General features: G+C 39.7%; 1 protein-coding gene across 1 annotated transcript in view; it reads right to left on the bottom strand.

Moving 5' to 3' along the window:
- Positions 1-4,012: 4,012 nt before the first annotated feature.
- Positions 4,013-15,952, bottom strand: part of Morc1 (MORC family CW-type zinc finger 1) — a 169,052-nt gene continuing 157,112 nt past the window's right edge. The window contains exons 23-27 of the mRNA XM_055593130.1: positions 14,399-14,548; positions 10,522-10,609; positions 8,511-8,564; positions 6,185-6,379; positions 4,013-4,141 (exon numbers count right to left, since the gene is read on the bottom strand). Of these exons, the coding sequence (XP_055449105.1) occupies positions 4,013-4,141; positions 6,185-6,379; positions 8,511-8,564; positions 10,522-10,609; positions 14,399-14,548 (616 nt within the window). The remainder of the gene's footprint in view (positions 4,142-6,184; positions 6,380-8,510; positions 8,565-10,521; positions 10,610-14,398; positions 14,549-15,952) is intronic.

Raw genomic sequence — 15,952 nt, 5'->3', positions numbered from 1 at the left:
GGTTTCCCAAGACCAAGATCCATTGGAAGCTGAAGAACTGCCATGATAGAAAGGGAGGTAGTTAAAATAAGTACCATCAATTTTGTTTCAATTGTATTTCTGTTCCATAATTAAATTTAAATAACAGATGCACAGTAGAGTCATAGAGTTTCAAATTCATTCTCTTAGAGGTTTTGCTTGAAACCATTAGAGTGGATGAGATTTCTTAGGTAGCCTGAAAAAGATGGTGAGGTCTTGATAACAGTACTGACAATGAGTTAAGCAGAAAGTGTGTTCTAGTTAAGTCCCTCTTCAACTCCTAAATGTCTGCCAGGAGGTTTAGAAGATTGACTTCATATTATCCCTCGCTTTTATTAATCAACAATTTTAACATTAAAGAGAAAGTGTGCCTTGATGATAATACAGGAAACCAATTCGTTTTCATGTGGAAGAAAAGTTTAGATAGATTAAAAATACAAGGACCTGCAATATTAAAATTGTGTTTCTTCATATAAAGTATGCATATTTTATTATTTATAAATTGTGCATATTAAATTTTGCATAATTATGACTTCCCGATGCAGAACAAATTTAACTCTTTCTTTTCTGGTCATTATTATTTAGTATCAATATTCAAAAATTTGAACTCTTTCTGCTCCAAACACTGCAGTCATATGAGAATGAGAAAATATCATCATTTATAATTAGCTAAAGAACAAAGCTAACTACAATAAATATATGTAGAAAGTCACAGAATACTTGCATGAAAAATTTAAATGACACTATGGCATACCAAGGCTGAGATGCATAGAAAGATTAATCTTGATTTTATCTTTTGAAAGACTTAATTTTTAAAACTGTATGTTTTTCTGTAATATCACTACAAACCCAAAAAATGCAAATAAAATTTATGAGTGGGCGGTAACTTAAAAAGCTATTTTAAGTTGAAATGAAAACTGAATAAACAAAGACATACACAAAACTATGTAAAATGAAACTATTAATTACACTGCCATGGCACTCTGAGTCTGGCATGAGAAAACAAACAGTTTTAAAAAAATAAAATTTTAGAAGTAGGCTCAATGTAAGATCTTTTTGTAATGCTTTAAATTTATTTTTACTTCATACACACACACACACACACACACACACACACACGTATAAAATGTTTGTGATCATGCTCACCCCATTAAATTTAGGTAGTAAATATGTTTTTTAAATCATTTTATTATTTATTTATTTATTTACAATTTATTCATTTGGTATCCTGGTTGTAGCCCCTTCACTCATCTCCTCCTGGTTCCACCCTCCCTCTCTCCTTCTTCCTCCCCTATCTCTCTCCCCTAGTCCACCGACAGGGGAAGTCCTCTTCCCCTACTGTCTGACCCTAGCCTATCAGGCCCCATCAGGACTGCCTAGATCCTCTTCCTCTGTAGGCTGGCTAGGTCCCCCCATCAGGAAGAAGTGATCAAGGAGCAGGCAACAGAGTTCCTGTCAGAGACTGTCTCTTCTCCCCTTACTAGGAAACCCACATGGAGACTGAGCTGTCTATGGGCTACATCTGAGCAGGGGGTCTAGGTCCTCTCTATGCACTGTCTTTGGTTGATGCAGCAGTCTCTGCAGTCTCCCTTGTGGGGCTCCTGTCCCCTCCAGGTCCTTCTATATCCCCCTTCTTCCATAATCCCAATACTCTGTCCAAAGTTTGGCTGTGCGGCTCTGCATCTGCTTTGATCTGCTGGGTGAATATCTTATCACCTCCCATCCCACTTCTGCTGATACTATTCCTCCAAACTAGTCCTCCTTTCATGTCATTTTAAAGATGTATACAGAAAACAATTTCATATACAATAAAGGTGTAATTTCATATCAACGGGGAAATGATTAATATAATAATGGGATCAGGTTCTAGCTATGTAGAAATAGACAAAGGATTTCCAACTTATATCTTATAACAAAATAAATTCTAGGAGAATCAAACATATAATAATATATACATAGTTATTAACCATATTATAAAAGTTGTTATTGTTAAAAATAACTCTGGCATCATAAATGTCTCTCTAAATATTACTACAAAAGCCATTAACAAATGGATATGAGACCAAATAATTGAAATCTCATATGGGTGCCCTATAACATAATAAAACATTTAAAACTTGAAGAGTATATGGAAATATTCTCAAATATACTATAAGAAAAAAGGTAATTTTCCATATAAAAATTGTTCTTATAAATCAGAAATATACTTTTCACCAAATAGAAAAAAAATATACAAAGGTCAAATTTTAAAATTTGAGTATCAATAAAACATAAGAAGATATGTAACTGGTATCACAGCATATGGACCTTAAATGTACAAGGATACACAACTATTTTATTTGATCAGTGAAACAAGTTGATAATGCAGGTAAAGCTGGGAAGACACAAGGGCTCACATGTTATATAGGAATGAGAAATATATATTAATACATTTTCAGGACTGTTAGATGATATATTAGTTACTTTTGTCATCGCCGTGACAACATATTTGACAAAACTAACTTAATGAAGGATTTGTTTTGGCTCACAGTTTTGAGGGACACAGTTGAACATGTTGGAGAAGACATAACTGGAGGAACATGAAGCCTGAGGTCACAACCACAGCTGTAGTCAGGAAGTAGAGACACATGAGTGCTCTTGCTCAGCTGGTTTCCTCTTTTCTGATTTAGTCAACCTGGAGCCCTACTCTAGGATGGTGCCACCACACCTTAGCCGGAGGGTCTCCCTGCAGTTCAACCTTTCTGGCAATATCCACTCTGCCATACTCAGAGCTGTATTTCCTAGGTGGCTTCATACCTAGTCAAGATGGCAAGGAAGAGTAAACATCATAAGCTCCTTTAACCAAGTTCACTTTCTGATATCTAACTGCTATAACTACACGAGTGAAATTACCATACTTTCCAGGATATTGATTGGTATGTATACATGCATCCAGTGGGCAAACCATCACCACACAGAGAACAAACTTACAAGTCCACTGATGGAAAATGGCTAAGTATGTTTTAGTATTTCTGTAGAACTGAATAATAAGAAACCATTAAAGAGGAAATACCTTATTGTCTCAAAACATACATACTATAAGTAGAAATATGCCTGTGTGATTTCTTATATCTTACATCAAAACAAATTATAGACAAATCAATTATTTTGAAGTATACTAATAGTTTCTAAAAGTGTAGAAGTAACTTTACAATAAATTATATAATAATATATATGATATAAAGTAATCTTGGAAGATATCTTGAGTAGGAAAACCTAACAGTGTCTTTTGGATACTATTAGATCCATATTTTCAGCTGTGTAATGGCTGGTATGGCTTCTATACACTCAATCACTCATCATATACCAACGTAGAATTTTAGTGAGAAAACTGGTTGGAGCAAGACTCTTAGGAAGACTTAACAAATAGGTTAATACACAAGCAGATGAAGGCTTTCACTATCCCATTCACATATTCCAAATGTTGTATCGGAAGTACACTCTATAAATTAAAACACAATTCCACAAAGGAATGTTTAATGGTTGTGCTTTCCAAAGTTTCAAACGTTTCTAATCAAACAAAGCAACCAGTGAACAAAGTGTAAAACAAGTCTTTACACACACAGAAATGTAAAAATACAATTTTTACACACGTGCATATTAGGCTTACAATGATTATTTTACTCCACCTAAATGATGAAATTAGCATAAAAACCATATCAAGGTCCAACTAAAGTAAAAGTTAAGCTTAAGTGACAGTTCCTTTTTCTCTAGAGCTCAGAGGGAAACTAGAGAATGCTAGAAATTACTTCTGATGGAATGGGAGGAGTTAAAGAACAACTTAAAAGGCATGCAGGAATGGCGAACCAGTCCCTGTTTCAAGACATAACATTTTAAGAGTTAGACCAAATTTTACAATAGCTATAAGAAGGAAGTGTTTGCTAAAAGAATCTCCAATTTTTCTTATTAGCAGTTTTAAGAGGTAAAAACCTCTTTTGCCTTTTGAGACATCCTTTCACTGTTCTGTATCTTTTGCTTGCCTTGACTCTAGACTCCTTCCATTTAAAGTGGTTGGGAGATGATCTTCTTTGAGCAAATCTTCTATGTAAGCATCAATCTGCTCGAGGTCCCCCTCCGGAGCACCCTGGAAGAGAAAAGCTGCAGTCACTCCAGGGGAGAAGCTCAGCTGTCTTTCCTGTCATTCTGGCAGCCTCCTGCTGTCATCATGCTGATTCCTGTGGCAACAACCCTCCATCATGTCTGATTAATGCTCTTAACCTTTGCGTATGTTTTCTCTCATTTAATCTCATTTTATGCCTATGAGTGGTTAAGGATTTGAATAATGTTTTTCTCCTTCGGTGGGAGTTAGTGTTTTTCTCCTTCAAGAACTGGCCGAAGTGGAGGTGTTCAGAGAAGCACAAACACAATTACCATGATGTGAAACTACTTAGCATTAATTATCTTTTTGCTCTTAAGTAATGTAGCTTTTTAATCACTTGCCAGATCACCAAAATTAAAGAGGATTTCTCTTCTGGCAACGTGCTGAAAGTTAAGCAGAAGTATTTTCTGTCTCACTTTGTACTTGATATAGAAGGCATATATAAGGCTGAAGATGAATATACGAAAGGAAAATGAACTCTCACTTCAGAGTGTTCACAACCTGGACAGAAGCGCAGGCAGCCTGGATTCAAACCCATGTTCACCACACTCTGCAGTGATGAATGGGGAATTTGCCTCTCTCTTTGCCTGTCCACCCTAGGCCTCAAGTTTTCCACTCAGTTCCTGCCTTCTCATCCATCTAAGTTCAGGAAGATTTATCTCAGACCTAAATCTAAGGCCAAATGCCACAGGTCCTTAAACTCAGTTTGGGCTCCTATTTCTCCATTTATTTTTAGAATCCAAAGAAAGTCTTTACAACATTGGCTACTGTATTTAAATGTTTGATATAGCTAAGATTTCTATGTGCTATCTAGAAGCTGGACCACTTATAGGACTGGAGGGATGTGGAAAAGGGGAATGATCTCCTTGAAAGAATTTTTTTTCTTTTGTTGTTGTTTTTGTGAAACCCATCAATGTGTACAGTGACTGTATGCCAATAAAAGAAGACAGGCCAATGCTTCTTCAATTCATCATGGAAGCACACAAAAAAAAAAAAAAAAAACAACCCAAAACTGGCAATAATTCACATTTATGACTTTTCCAGGTTGTTTTTGTTTAGGTTTAAGTTCTCCCTCTGGGATTAAGAAAATTTATCTTCATTTACATATAAAGATAAAATGCTTTGCAGATTATCTTGACTGTGTTGAAAGAGGTGGTCAGACCCTCCCAGTATGAGAGCCTTCTGTTCCTGACTGAAGATGCAAAGTGACCAGCTTCAAGCTCCCTTGCCTTGACTTTCATGATGGACCACATCTTGCACCATAAACCAAAATATACTCTTCCTTCTTAGCCTTACTTTGTCCAAGTATTTTATTACAGCGAAAGAAAAAGGCACTAAGACAATCATCAACTAACGGCCCAAGCTGGGATTCTGGTGCTTTCTTAGAGAAAAAAGGTACAGAAAAATTGAAATGTTCTAATCTATGCCTTGAAGGTTAACTCACTTCTGATTGTGTATGGATAGCCAGACCAGATTGCTGCTTAGGTCTCAGTGTCTGCAGCAGGCTCTCCCATCACAGAGATGGACAGGCACTCCACTGGGGGGTATTGTCTGTAACTAGCTAACAGAATTCCAGGTTCCTAGTCTTCCTGCTTAGAAAAGTGAGTTTTTATTAAAGAGCTATTTGGTGTCCACAGATCCTGTCCCCAACCCCTTCCCTGCCTGGTTGAAGACTCCTACTGTGATACACCACCCCACTTGCTCAGAGACATAGAAGAGACCCCAACTATGTGCCTGATTCTTTTCTTCCTAACACTCAGCAGTTGCCTCTCTGTAGCAGTTTTAGGGTCTTAACTCTGTTCAGAGCCCTGCCATTCTGTTCTGTGTTCCTCTGTCCCCAAAAATCTATCACAGTATCAGTCTTGAGCCCAGATCTGAACCCTTTCAGATTTTAGTATCATTATTAGCAGCAAGGGCGGGCTTAGGTGGTTTACCCAAGGCAGGTAAGCAAAGCACACCCGTTAGGAGAGAAATCCAGACACAGTTCTTTCCGCAGAGCTTGTCCCTGCTCCTCAGCCTGTTACTCACCAGCTGAAGTTTCTGCAGCACCAAAGCCAGCTTTGCACGAAGGTCACTGAGTTTCTCCTCGGTCTTTTTCCTCTTTAGTTCACACTGTCCCAGAAAAACTTCATTAAGCACTCCTCTTCTGTTTGCCTCATAGATAATGGACTGCACTTTTCTCTTGAGTCTTTTCTCATATTGAACCATGTAGATATTCTGGATCTGAGAATGTTTTTTAAAGAATACAGTGTATTTTTAAATACATTATTATCTTCCTCTAATATCACAAGGCAATTTTACATGCTAACTCTGACACTTAAACTTACTCTCCAAGACAAAGGAAGACGGGGAAAAGACACGGCATGTGGAGGTAATTATCATAGAAGGGGTAGTGAGGAAAGTTTAAGGACCTGGCTTTGGAATCAAGAAGAAACCTCATGAAGGTTCTCGCATTAGTGGTATAAAGTCATCTCCATCATACCTCACAGGCACTGGCAGGTGGCCAGGTGGGATTGTCTTGACAATGATGATGTGGCATTGGAACTCAAGTCTGTCATGTTCCGAGAGCACAGAGACCACAAAAAGAAGGAATTCTGCTCTCGTGGGCTTTATAAAAAAAAAAAAAAAAAGATCCAAAGCTAGGGTCAGACAGAAGGGGAAGAGGACCTCCGCTATCTGGACTTAGAGAGGGGCAGGGAGGAGATAAGGGAGGGAGGCTGGGATTGGGAGGGAATGAAGGAAGGGGCTACAGCTGGGACGCAAAGCAAATAAAATGTAACTAATGTAAAAATTTTTAATTAAAAAAAAAAAGATCCTAATGTAAAAAGTATTGAAAGGGCCCCAAAGCCCCTCGAGGACTTAAGGTACGGGTTGTTTTCCAAGATGGCATGCTGCTCCTTCAAGGCCCTCTTCCATTTTAGAATGGTTTGACTTATCTGTAGCAACATTTAAGAGGACCAGGAGGAATTCTGAGGGAACAGAAACAGGACGAAACCCACTTTGATAATGTGTTCGGAGTTCCTCCACGCCTACAACATGTTAACCAAGCTGCTCTCATGAGTTTCTCTTCTATAAAACCACGTGGGAGAAGCCTTACCTGCCCATTGCCCTGCTTGATACACACTAACAACTTCCTACGTCAAGGCACTGAACTCAAATTATTACTGATGCAAAGATGTATAAAGCTGACTTTGCCGAAAGCATGCTTCAGTTGGCAGCATGAGGTAGTGCAATTATGCAATAATTCTATCTGCTGTGAGGAAGAGCTCTGTGCCACCAGCTGGGGCCTGTGCTGCAGCGGAGAGGGCATGGCTCCATTAAATTAAAGAATACTGTGTTTCACCATAGCAGGGAAATGGAAATCAGCATAGGCATCCATTAACAGATGAGTGGTTAGTGAAAACACATACCTACACACGCAGCAGAATCTATATGGCTGGAACGCAAATGGAATTAGGAAATTTATAGGAAACTGGGTGGGAACTAGTAAGCATTACATTGAAGCCACTTGGGCTCATTAAGACAAATGCAACATCTTCTCTCAAATTATGTGTGGAGCAAATATGGGTAAAGAGGGGACACTAAAAAGGGGGCTGTGGAGATGGGAAAAAAGAAAAGAGGGAGTTGGGTGGAGGAGGTAGAGAAGAGGAGAACCCTGAGGTGAAAGGGAGGTGATGTGGAGCAGAGTGTGGGGAGAGTCAACCAAAATGAAGCAGGTATGGAAATTCCATGCGAAACCTGGGACAGTAAAAGCTACTTTAGTCGCCCAGTAAATTAAAGCTTTGGCCTACAGCACTTTGACTCAGGGCTTGTGTTGGTAACATCCCCTCTGATCACCTATGCTTTTCATAAACTGAGACGAGTCTCTGAGAGTGCTCCCCATCAGCAAGCAGCAGCCATATGTGTATGCACACAGCATGCTCAAGAGGAGACAGGCTATGAGGTTCGCCGATGGTTACGTACACAAATCTTAGACTTTTTTTCAGAAGCTTAAGCCCCCAGGGAGCTTGTTTACTTTGCTGTGATTCCTTGACAGTTTCTGCTTTATTCTAGTGTTCCAAAGATTCGGAGAATACATTTCCTACAAACTGAGAACTTTCTATTTCCTGTTCAAACTAGAGTCCTGTACCAGTGCCTCACAAGCTCTAGCTGTGGGAACATTTGCATTTTCAAATTCGAAAGGATGTTTCTCTGTGACATCTAATGGGCTACAAATTAATCTACATCTTGATAAGAACAGGAAAATTTGATTTCCTTTCAAATCTAACATTTCAAAACATATATTATTTCGTCTTTGGAGCATAGGGTCATTTAGATTTCAGAATATAAATGGCTTCATGGAAAGGAAGCTTACCTGGTTGAAACATGTTTTCAGCTTTTCATTTATGCTCTCTGGGCATCGCTCCAGCTGTTTTAATAAACAATAACAGAAAAAGACATTAACTTTAGAGAGTGATATGTCTGGAATACAGTTAGAATATTGATCTTTCTAGCATAAAACAAAACAAACAACAACAACAACAAAATACAAGCCTGGAACCAACCAACACTGGTACTAGGGATCTTTTAAACATAATTAAGTTAATTAAGAGAACTAGACCTACCTGACTTTCTTATTTTCTTTAAAGAACTATGGTAGCCTACATAAATAATAAACAGCGCATTGTTTAGCAATCTGCAGATAAAACAAATCACAGTGAAGGAAAATAAAATGACAAATATTCAAAAGGCAATGTGAAGAAGGCATACTTTGAATGGAAAGAGACGAGTTGTTACTGGCATACTGGGCAGATGAAAGTTAAGAGACTAGGCGATATCACCCAGAAGTGACACTTAGCAGAGCAATCAACACAGTCCAGGAAGAAGCCCTGAGATATGGTAACATCCAGAATCCAAACAGAAAATAGTCACTGTAAAGAGGGTGGGAGAGGGAAGAAATCAAGGAAGACATGTGTGGTCATGGAGGCTATACAAAGAACACGCTCAGGGAGGAATCAGAAAACTAGGTTGAAAACCTGGGAAGTCAGGTAAGAAAACAACCGCCGCATTTGGCCCAGGGATCACTGGTGACTCCAACAGGAAGGACCTCAATTGGGTCAGATGGAAGGGGAGGAGGACCTCCCCTATCAGTAGACTTAGAGAGGGGCAGGGAGGAGATGAGGGAGGGAGGGGAGGTTTGGGAGGAAATGAGGGAGGGGGCAACAGCTGGGATACAAAGTAAATAAACCGTAATTAATATTAAAAAACAAAAAATTAAGAAAAAAAAGTAATGCAACAGACGCCCATGAGAAAGGATGGCTGCAGTGAGAGAATAAGGTGAAAAAGCAGAAGCAATGACTGCAGATTAGAAAGTTAGAGCTGTCATTCAATATCACCTGGGCATTGGCACCTCTGGCCTACTAGCAATAAGTGCTCTGCTCGCTTACAGCCTTTCCTTGTGCACCTGCCAACCCTACAATCAGTATGGTCCATAGTGTTAGAGAGGGACCTCTCAGACTCCTGCCTGAGATGCCTCTTCCCTGCACTGGCCTGCAACATGTACCATCACCTCCACCTGAAGGATACTAAGCCCCTTTGGGACTTTTCCACTGGATTTGAACCAACGCCTGTATGAGACTGTCCCTCTACAGTAGCTGGCCAAAGTTTTCCATCACATCTTATGTGGCACTGTTGCCAAGAGGAGCTTTGCTGAATGCACTGTCTTCATCATTTCCTGGCGTGTTTACAAAGAATAGTACTCTGAGCTGATCTATGCAATCCTTAGCCCAGCATCTCGATACTGGAGAAGAAAATCAGAAACTCTATGCTCACTGGGAGAGAGGTGTGGTGGTTTGAGTGAGAATGGCCTCCACAGGCTCATGTTTGAATGCTTAGTCCTCAGTTGGTAGAACTGTCAGGGAAAGATTAGAAGGTGTGTCTTGGTTGGTGGAAATGTGTCACTCGGGTGGACTCTGAGGTTTCCAAAATCAGCCTTGCGCTTATGGATCAGAATGTAATCTGTCAGCAACTGCTCTAACACCATATTTGCCTGCCTGCTGCCATGTTCCCACCATGATGATCGCAGACTCACCTTCTCAACTGTAGGCACCAAATAAACTCCTTTTTTCTGTAAGTTGTCTTATCACAGAAACAGAAAAGTAACTAAGATAAGGGGAAGTCTTTGCAAGCAACCATCCCAATATATAAGACTTCTACCTTACTCTGCCTGTAATCACGAAGATTTCTCACATCTCTGGTAAAGAAACTCCATCTCCAGTCACTAATTGCTTTCTGAAGCCCTCTTCTGTGTAAAGACTCTAGGCTTTTCTTCACCGAAGATTAAACTCAGGATAATCTGCCATTCAGTTACAAGATAACCAGCTTACCTCAGGACTTGTTATGAGTTTTTCTATAGACGTGCACTCAAATTCTGATGATAGCTGAAACTCAGGAATAAAATACAGAAGAATCTCCCTAAAAAGACAATTATAACAGAAATGGACCCATACCGAGACCACAGAGGCAGCACCCGCCCACCAAACAGGGTTTGTCTCATATGTGTTTAACTTCCCAGCAAAGATGAAAGTTAGTTTCTATCAAAATTTTTTTTTTCCAGCATTGACATCAAAGTGCTCTTCAGGAAACTGAAATGAGGGCTAGGAACTTGGCTGTGTTATGAAAGAGCAACAGGAGGGAGCCCCTCAGTGATGGAAATGCCCTGAGTCTCGACTGTATCGACACTAGCACCTTGGTTGTGGTTCTGTTCTGCAGATGTTCAACATATTGCTATTAAGGTAAACTAAATAAAGGGCACAGTTTTATTTTTATATTATTTCTGTAAGCCATGAAATCCATTTTATTACTTATTTCAACATTAAAAGAATAAAGAGAGAGGAAAGCCAAAGAAGAAAAAGAGAATTACAATGGAGGAGTAGCAACGGAAAGGGAAAAGAAAAGAAAAAGAGAAAGGAGGGGTTTGGTAGATGGCTGAATGGGTAAAACAGAAGTACGGGGACTGGTGTTTGGATGCCCTGCACCTACATAACTGCCAGGCGAGCACGCTGAACACATTAAATGCCTGTGCTCCAGAGGCCACACACACACACACACACACACACACACACACACACACACACACACACACACACACACACACCCCACGTGCCACACAGATGAGAACACACAAAAGGCATGCATCCCATAGATACATTCCTGCTGGGGAGACAGAAAGACTACAGAGAGACAGAGGCAGAGACAGAGGAGAAATATTTGAAAAGATAAAAAAAGATTCACAGTGCCTAGAAATCTGCAACTAACTATTCCAGGAAAGCCCTGCACCTGTGTGAGTGTTTACTTCTAAGGAGAATTCAGTGTTGACAGCTTCCTGGAGAATAACTGCTACGGACTTTATTCACTTCCCCTCAAGAACAAAGGTGCTTAACTACCCAAAGCAAGTCCCCTTACTGGAGCCTGCGGAGCTAGGCCTGATGATGTGGCGGCATGGCCTGTACACCAACCACTTGGGAAACAGGCAGAAAACTGAGTTCAAGACCATCTTGAGCTGTATAATGAGACCACATCTCAAAGAACAGCAGGAAAATCACTTCTGGATCTTAGCCTTGTCAGACAGTGATGTCCCCTCATCTGAAGGTGCCTCATTTTACCAGAACTTTTGGGATAAGTTGTGTTCATGATACATGTTTCATTTCTAGGAGAACATGGAATCTAGAAATCTGCAGCCAGCACATCTGAAGAATGTGTGGGGTTTCTTTCTGATGCACTCCCTGTGTTCAACCTAAATAGCTACTCCCTTGGGCATTCTGCTCCACAAGACTGCCAGAGAGAAAGGGGTGTGGCGCTACCATGTGCAGTCTCTAAACACATACACCCAGACCTGACTTTTTTCTGAAAATTCAATTCACAACCCCCAAGAGTCAAACACTAAAAGGGAAAAAAAATTCATACATGCAAATTCTAACTATTTAAGAATTCCTAATTTCCTTCAGTCATTGGCATGGGTCCCATTCTCCTATGTTGTTCTTTAAGGGTGCTTTCTTTTGTTCCCGGGGTCTACCACATTTAACCCCCCTCAGCCTCCTCAATTTCAGCTTTCCCTTACCCCAGATACAATCAGCCTACAATCCATGGGGACCCCTAAAGGAGGTGTGCCTGCAAACATGCAAGGAAACACCGCAAGAATCAGTGCTCATTATAATGACTCTGAGAACTCATGAGTCTACACGTTCAGTAGGGAGATGGTTTCTGGGAAGGTTTTATACTGCATTGGTGCCGAACAGTAAAAGTGGATGCACTTTTAGGTCTCGGTACACTCAATCAAATTGTTCCTTTTTGATCACATGTAACTCATTAAAATTAATAGTTCCAGTGTTACACTTACATGAAGAAGAAAAAAAAAAACTAACCAAGTGAAAAGAAAAAAAGACAGTGAATTTGAAAAGAATGTTTACACAGCTGGAGAAGAAAGTTCAGTAACAATGAATTAAAACTCTGCTACAACAGACTCAGGCGAGTCTCTGCTAGTCTTGGTGTGGAGTGCTGAGAAAGACATCCACCTAGCCATGGTTTTAACTAAGAATAATTCTTGGATTGATATCTAAAATATTATAAAGGCACAAAATGATAGCTATTATTATCAAGAAAGTTGGGTTTACTTTCAGCAGTGGCCCAAGACAGGATTAGGTAATCTTGTCCACACATTTTAAAAGATATTTACATATTAATTCAGATATATACATGTGTACATAATACATCAATATATAAATATAAATATAATTAATTGAGCATCCAGTTGATATTCCTGAATCTTAACATCAGTAAATAAACTGGGCTACATCTTCAGCCACCTAACCATACGGCAAAGGATAAGAAATAGATGATCCTCTAGAAAAATGGTGAAGAACTATAGGAAGAACCCATTCTTCAGACATTCTGCTGACAGGCACAACAGTATGAAACTGTCTGACATCCTTCCATCCACCCAAAGTCACTCAGCTAGTGGCCTTTACAATCTTACAATCTTATAAATTCACACAGTTAAGTGCTCCCTGTATCTGTCTCCTTCCCAGATGACAGTAGGATTGCCAACTCAGGCACAGTGGGTGCTTAGCATGAGCTGATGAGGAACTTAGCACAACAGTTTTACTGTTCCATCAACTACTTGTCCCATTACCAAATGCCCTTCAAGCTCTTGGGGCAGGACTGCTATTAGACATGACTCCTGAAGGATAGCTGCAGCCTCCACATCCAAGTAAATGCAGCCCTCCAGCCCCCAATGCTTCAATAGGAGCTCTGTACAGCTGCTCAATTGTCTACATTGGCTGTCTGTTTCCTTTCACACACGGGACCACACATAGGCCTTAGCAGAGGCCATGGCTGGCTTTTCTTCCTTCTCCCTCTTCTTATACCATCTATTCTTTGAGAACTCTCATCTTCAAGGGAATTAATTTAGTTGCTAAGAAAATCAAGGCCTTAAGAGGATTATCGCTGCAGGAAGGGTAGGTCTAGTGTTCTTCCTGGCTCAAAGCTTCATACTTCATTCAACATATCCTTGAACGTGGCAAAATTAATGGTGCACACTGAGTGAATGGGGCTTCTGCTCCCTGCCCTGCCCTCCCTTATGACAGCTCTCTGAAAGCACATTTCTAAACAGTCTTCCATAATGCTGACAGTTAAGCCTTCTTCTGTTCAGAAACATACACACACACACACACACACAAACAAACAAAGACAAAACCCAGCAGAATCCTCATCCCTTTCCAGTCTCTCCTTTCAGAGCTAAGATTTATGACATCTAAATCCCCCAAGAAACCATGTCTGCAAATGCAAATGCAACATTCAACTGACCAAAGAGTGAAACCCAGTTGCTCTAAATTTCCTATCTAAAGTCACAAAAATAGACCATTTAAAGGCCATAAAAATGTCATGCACCTCTTTGTGAATAGAAAAAAATATGAAATTCAATAAAACTTTATTACATTCAAGGAAAGAATATCATATGTATTCTTCATCCATCATACTGCTTGGCCATATAACAATAGGCAGTTAGTGACCACAAGCAGCTTTCAAGGGACTATTAACTGTGGTCTATCTAACTGAATATGGTTAGGGAAATAGGTCATAAAATCATTTCACTGCATGTATTCAAAAACGTCCCCAATCGGTACAAAACCAAAATTAAACAAAATGGTGTTTGTCCCTGCTTACTTTCAACAAAACATGTGGAAAATTAGTAATTATTTTTACCTTAGGTTAGACATCAGTTTCTTTGCTGTTTCCTTGATAGATGAGCTTTGGGAGGGCATCTGTGAAGAAGAGGGCTGGCCATCGCCATTCACAGAGCTGACTTTGTGCTCAGAATGTGAGCTTAAATCTTCCATTTGCATCCCGGGCAAGCTGGGGCTTATGATGTCAAAAATAACTACATTAGATTCTATCCATTTCAGAAAGATTGACACAAAATGTTAATGTTAATACACATCAAATGAAAAAACAGGCACCAGTGAAACACTCAAAGTTTCCACATGTGTGATCATACAAAAGTCTTATATTAGTAGTCATTTATTTTCACACACTGCTTCAAGGTTTCGGGATAGCACTGATTAAACAAAATTGATGATAATTCACTGATTATTTAGGACTGTTTTTGAGACAGTTTATCTGGACCAGGTTGGCCTTGAATTCCCTTCTTGCCCACTTCCCAAGTACTGGGATTATAGATGTATACTATCACACACAGGCAGCAACAGTTTATTCTTAACGACAGTCATATAACACTCACTTCTTCTCTGCAGGAAGAGACTTCAGGTCTATTTTACACTTGCAAGGATGAACAACAAAACACAGAAGGGTCAAAGGTGGTAAGAGAAACTCCTAGTGGAGATCTGAGGGAAGAGGAATGATCTTGGGCTAGACGAGTCCGTGTGAGGGTGCACGAAAGGGTGTACTATGACACACGACCAAAACGTTGGGTGTGGTTGCAACACGACAGTAAAAGAAGCCAAAGGTGGGAGAATGAGGCAGGAGAACATGGGGCAGAGTTAGGATGGGTGGAGAAGGCAGAAGAGGCAATTTTATTTTCAAGGAGCAAGAAATGTGTTGCAATCCTTTCACACTGACATCTAGAAACCTCAGCTTTGAAAAGTTTTGTTTCATTATATTCGGAAGGCCTTTAAAAACTGGGTAAGAGTTTACATAACAGGAAATGTGCCTCTACTGTCAACTGTTTGCTGGCATTAATTATACTGGTTTACTTCACCTGTCCGTAAGATGAAGAATATGATGTAATCTAATCCTTAGTCATCTGTTAAGGAATACATACTCAATGTCTGGATGCTCATTAATTATAACCTCCTTTATATGGAAATTTTATTAAGGACCTTTTTAAAGACATTTTAAAGTTGCTGGAAATTCTCTTCGGTGTTAGGAGTGAGGGTAAAATATTTTAGTCCAGAGCCCAGAAGAGCATTTCTTCTGTGAAATGTTCACAGGCTGGAGACCCTGTCCAGTGCCTGCCCAGCATCCATAAGCACTGTGTGAAATAACTCATAGCTGGGCCCATCTCACATCAGTATATCAAGGATTGGTTGATAACTAGTTTAGTTCAGTACTAAGTATTCAGTGCTCAGCAAACAGTATCTAATAATTACTGTTATTATGATTATCTTTATCATAGGTGCCATCAGTTCCAAAATTGATGTATTTCTTCCATTAAGGTTGTTTTAGTTTTAGTTAGATTACAGTTCTAACATTCATTTTATACTAAGTCAACAGTAGGTTTCTGTTGGTTTGTTTGTTTGC

This window comes from Psammomys obesus, unplaced genomic scaffold (genome assembly GCF_907164565.1).
Source record: "Psammomys obesus unplaced genomic scaffold, mPsaObe1.curated_primary_1811, whole genome shotgun sequence".
NCBI lineage: Eukaryota > Metazoa > Chordata > Mammalia > Rodentia > Muridae > Psammomys > Psammomys obesus.
Note: the sequence above shows the minus strand (reverse complement) of the source record. Positions and strands in the feature narration are given on the sequence as shown.